The sequence below is a fragment of the Alligator sinensis genome, unplaced genomic scaffold (assembly GCF_000455745.1).
Source record: "Alligator sinensis unplaced genomic scaffold, ASM45574v1 scaffold1599_1, whole genome shotgun sequence".
NCBI classification, from domain to species: Eukaryota; Metazoa; Chordata; order Crocodylia; family Alligatoridae; genus Alligator; species Alligator sinensis.
In genome coordinates, this window is record NW_005842809.1 from 482,733 (window position 1) to 495,121 (window position 12,389).

A 12,389-nucleotide genomic window follows, 5' to 3' on the forward strand; every position below is an offset into this window, starting at 1 on the left:
AGATTTTTTTTTTTTAAAGATATCTAGTGTAATAAGTCAGAAAATGGCTCACTAATTTTCCTAGCGATGTGCCAGTTTTGATTAAATTTTCATTGGGAAAGGTTCCTCATATGCAGGTTAATAGTTCTATTTTAAGAGAAATACTATTTACTTCACAGCTTGATGGTTGGGCATTTACTGAAATGTGAAAGACCCAAAAGGCTGTTTCTTTCTTGCCCATTCAGCAGCGTTCATGGAACTGTCTCCAACAATACTGATAGAAAATCAGCACAAATACTTATGATCAGGTCACTCCTCTTTGGGAAACAGGTTCAAGTCCAGGTCTAAAAAATCAGGCAGGGAAGGGACTTCAACCCCAGGTTATTTACTGTTCTGAGATGAGTTCTTTCCTTTGCAGGAAGCAAGGGGGGGGGGCTTCAGCAAGATCTCTGCTTTCTCTAAACACACACACACACACTTTTTTTTTTTTTTGTAATTTAAATTCGTAGGTGTAACAGCTATTTCCTGCCCAGCTTTAATTACAGTATCTTGTTATCCTATGCTGTGCTACTGTAACACAAATAAAATAGTGTAAGACCTCAGAAGCCACCTAGAAGTGAGAAGGGCTCCCTCAAGCTAGATGCTATACTACCAGAGTTAAAAGTACAGACTGTAAATGCTGCAGGCAGGAATTTACAATATTAAAGAGATGGAGGGCAAAAAGTACGAAGCACAGAAGAGAAAGTTAGCTGCCCAGAATACACAGCATTTTAGTAGTAAAACTAGAATAGCCTCTGCTCAGCCTCAGCTGATGATAACCCCCATTTTCTGGGTGACACTGCTTGTGTTTTTGACGGCTGCTTGCAAGGGGCAGGGGAAAGTCAAGAAACCACTCTGTTAAAAGACTAGACAATATTTACCATACTGGCAGTGGATGCCTACCTACAAAATGTATGAATACAAAACTTTAGCAAACAAGATACTTGCTTTGAAATAAAGCAGGCAAACTTCCCGTATCAGTCTGTCAAATGCAAGACAAGATACATTCCAGACTCCACTCCCCACTATGCAATACAGAAAAACAGACAAGCACTGCACTCTCTCACTTTACAAGAGTAAAATAGGGCAAAATGTTCTCTTAGAAGTGTCAGTTAACAAACAAACAAGTAAACAGACAAACTCACATGTGGCCACCAAATAGAAAAAGTACCTCTTTATTTAAGGTATGACAAGTGTATTTACAGTATTCATTTTCTCAAGATCCATTTGTGTGACTTTTAAAGCAGCAATTACAAATTACATTTAAAAAGGGAAACGTTTCAAATATCTTTCTGTTACAGGAGATATTTTGCAATGACAGAAATACTTAAGGCAAATTAGTTCGACCTTTTCTGCCACCCGCGCTAACTTGGCAAAACTAATTTTTGTCTGTAAGACAACATTATCTCAAGGGATACAGACTATGCTAAACGGTACACACAATGTTGTTCCCTTTTAGTTTAGTATGTCAGTCTGACACATGACAAGGAATGAGTGAAGCTGCCAAACAGCCACATGAGCAGTGCCGACATTTGATTTAAAGCAATGAAATAAACTTGAATTGAGGTGAATTGCACAGACCTCTCAATTGTGTCAAATGGCTAAGAAATCACAGCACAGCAAGACATAACCACATCTTAAAAGACTGTCCAAAGCTCTTGGGGGGGCGGGAAAAGGAGTACTTAACGTAAGTCAGTCATGTAATTCACCCCCCAGTCAGAACCACAAACTAGTCACATGGACAATCCATTCTTCCATTACAGTATCGATTACTTTTTTTTTTTTAAAAGACAGGAACAAAGACCTAACAGTTGCCAACATCTATTTAAATTAAGATTGTTGTCCCTTTTTTTTTTTTTTTTTTTTTTAAAGTATTTGATTTCCATTAAAAGCTATTAAAGCATAACTTACTTTTCTAAAAGACTTTAGTGTTACAATTTTTTGAATTAACATTACAGATATTCAGGGGCAGTTATAACTGGTTTGCCTCTTGAGGTAGGAGTCACAAATCATATTTAGCCCTGTCTGTAAACTATTATAATATGTCATGAAATACAACCAAGTTATTTCAATAATAAAATTAAAAGGCCGTAGTGCCGCTGACTAAACGTAAAAGATAATCCGGGCTATTATAACTGAAAACCCAGTGTATTTCTTTTGTTCCCAGAGTATTTTGTATAAGCTTTGGAAGGAAACAAAGAAAGTGGGGTAGTTTAGAAAATTAGATATTGGTGCTGCATATATATGCAACCAAAAACCCAACTGACATGCAAAGATACTTCACACCTACTTTAAAAATGCATATAATGGATCTTCCCCCCAGTTAAAAAAAAAAAAATCCAAAAAAAAAAAATAATAAATAAAATAAAAAAAAATCTAACTCAAAGAGAATCAATTGTTAGATATAGATTAATCTCTAACTACTTCTGAGAAATTGTCCCTGTAGCTTGACACATTTTTTAGCATTACATTTTCAGAAAAAAAAAAAAAAATCAAAGCATCCACAGATACAAGTTGTTTTTCCTTTCTTCGTTTCTTATTTGTTTTTTTATAGCTCATTTGCTCAGGTTAAATGAAGATATTACCAAGTCTCAGTCATTTGGAAGTGCATGATGTTAGACATTCCAGCAGAAATAGAAACATGCTACTTTTGCAGTACCAGGGAACCTTTTATTCCAGGTTTATACCAAATGCTACTATAATGCAGATCAGATACATATTTGTAACTGCAATTTTCCCATGATTGACATGATCATTTAGAAATGTCTGTAGAAAACAAAGAGCAATTAAGCCACTTAAAAAGATACTCAGATTGACACTTGTTCTCCAGGTAACTTAAATTAAATCTTCCAAAGGCAGACGATATTTAAAGTTTTTTATTACTATTAAACTCCCCCCACCCCCCGCAATACTTATTTTGTATTTCTTGGGCAAGAAAGAAAGTCAAAGCTTCCTACTACTTAAAACCATATTCTGTATGCATTTCACAGGGTTCATATCAGCACCTTCACCAAATACATCATTGCATCAACTGTCCTTGACATGCAAGGATTTATTTAGTAACAAAATGGCTACAGTCTCATCTGCATATGCCCACAGTAACATGAAAAAGGAGAACAAACCCAAAAGGAGAGTAAATCAATTTTCAAACTTCCTTGTTGAATTGTACAGGTTCAAGATCAAATATTACTTAAGATTGACCATTTGCATATTCCAAAACAGGAGACAAATACAATCAACCACATTTGGCTTTGAAACATTAAGGTAACAAAAGTTTATTTTAGCCACACATTTACAAAAACATTTTCAGCAGAAGTGTGTGGGGGGTCTCCTTTGTTATCACACACACCTAAAGATGACCATCCATCTTAATTCCATGCAAAAACCATCTCTTGTTAAAGAAGGACTTTATTTTTTTGAGGAAGGCAGGTGGAAGGTTAGGTTGGCAGAAAGGGAGTGCTTTAGAAATCAAGACCTGTTTGCTCTACTGCACCTTCAAAATAAGGAGGTAAAGTACAGGCATCATTCGTTCCAGGAAGGTTCCTTGCAGTTAGCATGTTTTCCAAGAACAGGGAAAGCTGTCTTGAACAGTTGTTACACATGGATTATCCCATGACTTTGACCTCTTCAGTTTGCTTACTGAATGTTGAGTCATTTTCTTAGAAGCACACTTGCTGAGCTTCTTTTCTAATGTATTCTGTAGACTATACATTTTAAATTAAACTTATGTAAAGAATGTTACAAGCTTTTCCTTTGTACACAATTTACTTTGTGCTGAATATTCTTCAAAAGGACTTTATAAATAATACAGTAACTTTAGAACCAGTCTTCTGTGCACTTGTCATTATACCATGTTGTTGCTTTCTCCAGCTTTATCTACAAGCTGTAGAAGAGAAGACAAGAGAGAGAATTCTTTAAGTTACCTGCACACATTTCTTATCCACACTCAAGATGTTCTCAAAAATAAATTGGTACTTGTGCACATTCACTATGTGACTGAAAATGATTAAAGTACTCACCAAGTCTTATGAGATTTAAGCATTTGTAAAATTAAGTCTTATATTGCAATTGTGTTTCTGCATGATCTGTTTCATATAAATAAACAGCAAAACGTGAAGACACAACAGATGAAAAAATAAATCAGAAGAATGCAGGTAATGCTGCTAGCTTAATGACCAATAAGAATAAAAAAAAGAAAAAATGTCAGCCACACATGCATTAATACACCGAATGAGATTATATCAACTGACCATTACTGTGGATTCTCTTCTGAGCCTACGTAGGCTTTGAATAAAACATTAACAATTATCTTTTTAAATAGGATTTAACCCCATTAAGATCAAATTATATATAGGCAAGATCAATTTCTGAATGGAGCATTCAATTGATCATGGATTATGAATCAGACCTTTGCCTGAGACTGTTAGGGGACAGATTTAGAACAAACAAAATTTAAAATCAGTTTTTTCAAACCAGACTAAGTTTAGCTGCATATTCTGTCAATTTTACAAAGTAGGTGTTAAAGTATATCTTTCAAAACTAAGATTAAAAACACAAATAAAGTTACAAGTATATATAGAAGTTTGCACAGTAAAAGTAGTTGACAGCCTCCCTCCCCCAAGATTATTGTCTTGAGTATCATTTCATTCTCTTCAGTTCCTTGGCTTTTTGGTTAAGAAAGGAGTATCCAACTTCTAAGTGGCTGGGGGATCACATGCTGCACTAGGGCAAGCCACAGGCCACACGCTGTAGATAACCTTCCCCTTGCTGCACCATATGCTCCCCACCCCCCCCATGCAAGACCTCCCACTCCTTATTGCTGCACCATACACCCACATAAGTGCACCCCCCCCCAATGCACTATGTGCCCCCCCAGCCCACTGCTGCATCACAGAGCACTACCTCACCCTCTGGGATGGCAACAGGTGACCAAAGTTGGGGGAAAGGAGGGGGAGCCCAGAGATTCCAGCTGCTGCTGCAGCCAGAGCAACAGGGGGACCAGCAGCCAGACAGGAGCTTGTGGTCCACAACTTAACCACCAGAGGCTGCATGAGGTTTCCTTTGATATATCGGACAGTTCTGGGTGAAGCGAATGGGAAACTATTTTTGAAAAAATACAAACTTAGTAAATGGCAAAAACAGCTTGGCACAGTGGGCCTAAATAAACTGAATCAACTCAAGTAGTTCATCTGTTTGACTACAGTGAGGCAAGGAGAGTCCATTGTAAATCTCCTTACTTTCATTAGCTTCAGTGGAAACTTAAATCTCTTGCTTAGACCTGACTATAACCTGTAATGTGCAAAAGCTGCACACACACACAAAAAAGCGAAAGCTGCCCATCTCATTTTTTGCTCTAAAACTACATGCATACATTTTCTGTATTACTATATGGTAGATTTACAACAATCATGCATTGAAAAAAAAGCTTCAAAGCTAATAAGTAGGACATACTTACCGAACTTATTCCAGGTAAATTCAGGAGATAACCAAGAACCGGAACTCTTCTAATAAAACCAACCACCACAGGAAAGAAACCCCTGGAACATAAAAAAAAATTAGGAATTGATATAGGATTTTAGACTATAGGTTATTTTCATTGTTTCTTGCATACAGACAAGAAGGAGTCCTTTAAAAACAGGATTGCACTGAATTACTGCAGCTTGTTAGCAACAAAGTAGTTCTGTTGTAGATATATGGGCTATGACAATTTAGGAGGGAAGGGAAAGAACATTACAGAGAAAAGCATCCCATTTAAAATCTCCCTCCCCCACATTCAAAAGAGCCTGCTTTTATAGGTTGGGTTTTTCAAAAGTACCTACTGTATTCTCTTGAATACGAGATGTACTTTTTAAAAGGAAATATTTATTGTAAAGATGGTCTGCATCTTAAACCCAAGTTTAAAAAAAAAAAAAAAGTATAGACATGGCTTTATTTAAAAAAAAAAAAAAGCATCAAATAAATTGAGTTTGAAAACTTGTGTGGGCTTTGAATTAATGGGTATTACAGCAAAAGGAATTCAGTTAAATCATTCCAAATACTGGTGTTCCCAACTAATCTGCACGTTGAAAATCCCCAATAACTTTTCAACATACAGGCTTTTCAACATATAAAATCCCCAATAACTTTTCAACATACAGTTACTCAAGCACAAGATCAATTTATTTTCATACTTAAACCAACAGTTTTGCTGATGCACGTGATTTAGGGAATAAAATTCTCACAGTAACTATATGTAAATGAAGCAGAACTCGATTCTGGGGTAGCTCCTAATGTTTTGGGAAGCCAGATGCAGAAGACCAAAATTCAACTATTTAGTAATGATTTAAAAACAAGGAACAACATTAAGTCTGTTCACATATCTGACAAAATGTATGGTAAATCCATGGTACACTTTAATATAGTGCAAATCTGTCCTGTAAAGTAACCAAGGTCTCAGTAGAGCAGCCATTAGATTTTTGACAGATATTTGATTCAAACAGATTAATAATCTGAGACTCATGAAGTTCAGATGCAATATCTATCAGAACAATTTTTAACAAGGATTTTTTTTTAGAGAACAATGTTGTTATCAAGTTATTTACTGAGTTTCCTTTTATATTTCAGATGATTGGAAAAGCTCTATCCCCTTGATTTTAAGACAAAGACCATCTTTTTTGTGGTGCAGAAGGCAGCAGGGCATCCACACACTGTAATCTATGGTCATGCAAGTTAGTGAGATATCACACACACAGCATTATGAAGTTAGTATAGGACCACGTAGAAACAGACAAATAAAAAGCAGCTAATTTTAGTAGACAAATTTAACTTCACCAAGAGTGAAAAAATGAAACAAAATTATTTGAAACCTCAGCTCTGAGAACTATTCTATTTTAATAAACACTCTTGTTTTCTCTTAAGATTGTGGTCAGACTCTACAAGGCATTTGCTTTAACCACTTCTTTCCTCTGGACACTGTTCCTTCACATACAATATGCTGCCATCACCTAGTGAGAATAGCTGAACTGTGTGTGAACTGCAACTATATCAGCTCAAAGGTACAACTCTGTAATGATTTTAAGAAGGCATTTAAAGTTTTTCACCGTTATGAAAGCACAGTTCCTACTTTACATTGGCTGGGCTAGAGATCCGAACTGTTTGTATAAACAAGACACTGGTACATGTAGTGAAATAATTTCTGCTACATTTTTTGAAAAAATTCAATTAACAACACATTTACAGCAAAAACAGAAGTCATCCATAAGTGACTAAATAAAGAGAAACCTAAAACCAACACTTCTTTTCTCAATACTCAAACAAGCCTAATCATTCTGTATACATTATACAATGCTAGTGGTAATAATTAGCAAGTTAATGAAGTACGTGAACTGCAAACATTTCTAAATTAGAACCCAAGGATGAAGTTTCAAAAGCCTCCCCATTTGACTTCAATGAGAACAGAATTAAGCCAAATGCCAACTTCTTTTGAAAATTCCATCCTATTAACTGAAATATAAGATTATGTATTGATGATGTATAACAAGGTGAAAGAGTGGAAAATCCCATTCCCACTGAAATGCATTCATTTCCCCCTGCCATTGAAACACTATGGAAAAACAGAAAAACAAAAAGAAAAACAGTGGGTTGTCATGAGTCTCCTGAGTCCAGTACAATTTGAATGAACTAATGATGATTTTACTGGAAACTTAGGGGTCACTGCTTCATATATAAAATGTCCTCTTCTCAGCCAATAGACTGGGTACTTCAGTAAAGTGAAAGCAATGTGCTGTTTCTTGATTTTAAAGGAATCATGTACTGTGTTCAGTCCATTCCACTGACACTGCATTTTTTAAAATTTTGAAGAAAATATAAAACCTATTGTACATAATGATTTTCCATATTTCTAACTCACCTTTGTTAACCCCATGAAGAAATGCTGCTACCTACAAAAGTAACTGCTAGGCACACATGATGAAATTATTGCCATTGTCCATGTTAAATGTACCATTCTTATCAGCAACACTTAGATACACTGTACTACTTACTCCAAACAGCCCGTCTCCTAAACTGGAAGCAGTGTGGCCATCTAAGCAGTTTAAGTTAACAGTGACAATTAGCCCACTTGTAGTTGCTTGGTTTGGAAGAAAGCCCTTCATGGTTCAGAAGGCAGCTTGCCCAGAGCAGCTGTGTGTGTTTACAGGTGCTGCTGCCAAGGATGCTAAAATGACTGTGCAGACATAGCCCTGAAGCACCTGATAAGTTAATCAAATCTCTTTTCATTATTTATTTCTTTTCCACTACAAGAACATTAGAAAGTTTAGTTGCAAACACAGCAAGATGTGTAAAAAGAAAAAAGTGCACGTTAAACTGAATGCAACCAGAATTTACAGATATGTGCTACTTGTCAAGATGCTTTTTCAGGTGGTGCTAAGCTGCACACAGCCTACTTTCGGGCCCACAGGATATATTGACCTTTTAAATGTCTTTCTTTGTTGGTTACAAAAATCACAGCATGAAGCTGCCAAATTCAGTGCGACTTGAGGTAATACATCTCAAACAGGGTTAAGATAGCTTAGTCTCAAATGGGGGACTGGTATCCACATTCCAGCTTGTTGCAAATACGACTCTCAGATCTGCACAAACAGTTAAAAACAATCCCTCAATTTGCTAGTTTTAATGGAGACAGTGACTGCTGCAAGATTAGGAGGAAAAACAAGACATAAGAAGTGAAGAACTCCATTGTAAGCAAGTCTTACCTGAATAAAAGGAAGAACCCATAAATTTCAAGGACCATGCCTATCAAGGGCCAACCAATAAGGACTATAAGCACGCCACCCAGGAAAAAGCCTGTGGCTTTCATTTTGTGTTTCTGGAAGAAAAATCTAAATGTTCTTTCTAAACCAATAACAAAAGCCAGGCCAGCCACAAATAAAACCTAAGAGACAAAGAAAAAAACAACCTGTTAATGAATGTGAAATACTAAATATATTCCAGAAGGATTTAAGTTTTAAACGTTAATATAACTATCCTAAGGCAGAGACTGATATCCTTACTGAATCTGTCAAACATATAGTATATTTTAGTTGTCATAGAAGAGAATATGCTAGTCACTACAGGGTTCTTTAAAAAGCCCACCCTGAAACACCTGTATTCAACATTTCATTCCATCCAGGAAGAGCACACACCTACTGCTGAAACTTCCTTAGCCTGACGAAGGGTTTTTGAACTCAAAAGCTTGCTTAATAATTATTCTCCAACTATTTGGGTTGGTCTAATAAAAGATATCAAATTCACCCAAGGAACCTTGTCTGCCTGTATTCAACATTACATTCTTTTCAGTTATTTACAAATTAGATAAGCTAGGGCCCATTTGTGGTACATACACAACCATCTTAGGAGTCCCTAAGAGAGTTGCCCATTTTCTAAGGTACTTATGATTAATTGTGTTTGAACAATACTGATGTTCTTGAATTAAGGATTTATAGTGCAGACAAACCTTAATAAATGCAGAGTCAAATTTTGCACCTAACTTTTATAGAAAAACTTGAAGTCCCTAACTCACAGATGCATAATGCTTAAAGATCTTTAGATGTGCATTAGGAAACAATGGAAAGAGCCTAAGAAAGCAATTCTTAACCCAGGTGCCATGAGAGCTTTTCAAGGGTGTCATGAGGTGAAAAATCCACCATGTTAGGAATGCTCTAACCTGTTGTGGTCTGAGTTCTTTGCAAGAGAACAAACTACTCTATTATTTTTTCCATAGTAAGGGAAAAAAAAAAAGAAATCAGTGAAAGGAAAGACCTACCATTTTCCAAGGGGTGCCTTGAAACTAAAAAGGGTGTCTGGAAGCCAAAAGTTGACAACCACTGGTCTATGACAGACCAACCTCAATATTTCTTACTTTTCACTGTCACAGCCTTGACTTTTGTGTACCAGTCATGACGGGCACGCTAATACTCATCAGCTTATTCCCACTGACGATATGTTTGATCTTTGGTTATAAATGTTTAAGTATTCCTCTAACTACAGCTGCCATCTGCCAGCTTGAAAACTAACCTCATTGGCTGGAGTGAATAAAATGACTTCTGCTGCTAAGCCCCGGCCCAACTCCACCACTTTCCAAGTGTTTTTTGTTCCTTTAAACTGTAATTTATCACTTCCCTTTGTCACTTCACATTTTTCTTTCTTGTAAGGATGGTGTCCTATCAAATATATTTATTTTTTTCCTGAAAGAAGAGGTGCTTTAGCTATATTCCCCAACTCCCAAGTAACTATTCTTGGATTTTCCTTCAATGGGTATCTAGTATTTGCCTATACTGCTACTGCTTATGGAATCAAACGGCACCAAAATGAAGGCGATCACTGTCACCCAGAATTCTGAATGGTAAAAATAAAGATGGCCAGTTCTGTAGCAGTCTTCTCATGCAGATTGGCAAAGCTGTGAACAGCAGTAAACATACTGGAAGTCATACTTAAAAGACACCAGAACATCACCAGATGCTTCTCAAGCAAATCCCAGGACGTCATTCTCCTGTTGTACTCAGTTTTGGGCTCCACAATTCAAAAGAGGATGTGGAGAAGCTTGAGAGAGTCCAGAGAAGAGCTATGCATGATCAGAGGTCAGGAAAACAGACCTTACGATTACAGGCTGAGAGCTATGGGACTCTTCAGCCTGGAAAAGCACAGGCACAGGGGTGATCTGATGGCCATCTCTAAGTTTATAAGGGGCGTTCACCAGGATCTGGGGGAATGTTTGTTCACCAGAGCACCCCAAGGGATGACAAGGTCAAACAGTTAAAAACTCCTGCACGACCGTTTCAGACTGGACACAAGGAAGAATTTCTTTACTGTCTGAGCCCCCAAGGTCTGGAATTGCCTGCCACCGGAGGTGGTTCAAGCACCTATGCTGAATGCCTTCAAGAGAAATCTGGTTTATCTTGCTGACTTCCTGTCCCTGGGGCAGGGGGCTGGACTCAATGATCTTCCGAGGTCCCTTCCAGCCCTAATGTCTATGAAATATATGAAATCACAGCTTACATTCCATTTGTATTAGGAAGGTCATTTCTCCAAGGACCAAAAATTGAATCTATATATTTTTAAGTTTAAACTTAGTTTCTGTAAAAACTGAAGGTACAGTCAAATAAACCTTTTCACATACCAGGGCTGTATCAGTTTTCCAAATACTGATTATTATTCACTTTTATTTGAACTTCCTTTCAAGTGTCGCAAGACTTATCTGGTATGATAACAATTATCTTACTTCATAAGATAACAGTAAAGGTACCAGAAGGATAGCAAATCATAAAAAACAATTTTATCCATAAAACGTGTGGCACTAGTAACTGCAATAAAAGTTTCTTTGCTCTGGCTGACCCAATATGCCTGACCGAAAGGTACCATTAGTACCTTTGATTGGCTTTGGTATCAGCAGAAGTTAAAAATTTAAGTGACCAAACCCAACCTTTCTGCTATACCAGACTCTCTTAGTATTTCCTATGACTCAGTTTCTATTTAGTACCAAAAAAAGAGCAAAACAGCTTATAACAATATTGGATACATCAATCTACTCTGCAAAATCCACATACAGGTTTCCCCTCGATTTATGCAGTTTTCTGGGAATGCACATACTGCTTATAAATCAAATTTGCATAAAGGGAACCCAGTTTACAATGCAAGAAATAGGGATGTGTTCCCATGGCGGTGAGGGAGGGAGGGAGGAAGGCTGGGACTAGAGAAGGGGCAAGGGGAAGGGTGCTGTTCAGCCCGTCAGCTGCTCGTGGGGCTGCAGTAGGGAGCAAAGCAAAGGGAACTGTCAGTGGGTACGCAGCACAGGACTGGGGGGTGTGGCTCTTGCTACTGTGTGCACTCTAGTAGAGCTGTAGGGCTATGCTGGGCTCTTCCCAGGGGGTGTGTGCCCCAGATCTATGCACAGGATGAACACAGGCTGCTGCTGCTGCTGATTGGGGTCAGCAGCAGCACTAGTTTCTTCCTGGTGCTTGTGGTGGGGCTGGGATGGGTGCTGCAGCCACTGCAGAATTTGCTGTAGCACCCCCAACCTGCCCTTACAGCACTGCTGTTGAGCGCCAGGAAGAGCCTGGTGCTGCTGCGAGCCCCAGCCTGCAGTGGCAGCCTGCTCTTGTCCTGTGCGCAGATCTGGGGGCATGCGCCCTGCAGGAAGAGCCCAGCACAACACCTCAGCCCATAGCCCTCCCAGGGTGTGCATAGCAGCAAGAGCCATGCCTGCCCCTCCTTCCCCTGGCCCTCTGCACCCACTAACTGTTCCCTCCACTTTACTCCCTGCTGCAGCCCCAGGCCTCCACTTCTCCCCACTCACCCCAGCCCCTGCTGCAGCAGGCCCAGGAGTAGCCAACCCTCGCTGCCCGCAACAATGCACG

At 38.3% G+C, this 12,389-nt stretch overlaps 1 protein-coding gene across 3 annotated transcripts in view; it reads right to left on the reverse strand.

Moving 5' to 3' along the window:
- Positions 1-1,791: 1,791 nt before the first annotated feature.
- The window catches only part of GOLT1B (golgi transport 1B), a 13,308-nt gene continuing 2,710 nt past the window's right edge, over positions 1,792-12,389 (reverse strand). For 2 of the 3 annotated variants that reach the window (XM_025191325.1, XM_025191324.1), the window contains exons 3-6: positions 8,751-8,929; positions 5,474-5,555; positions 4,038-4,103; positions 1,792-3,901 (exon numbers count right to left, since the gene is read on the reverse strand). In XM_025191325.1, coding sequence (XP_025047110.1) covers positions 4,053-4,103; positions 5,474-5,555; positions 8,751-8,929 — 312 coding nt within the window. In that variant the 3' untranslated portion in view covers positions 1,792-3,901; positions 4,038-4,052. The remainder of the gene's footprint in view (positions 3,902-4,037; positions 4,104-5,473; positions 5,556-8,750; positions 8,930-12,389) is intronic. The other variant, XM_014525435.2, reaches the window with a different exon arrangement.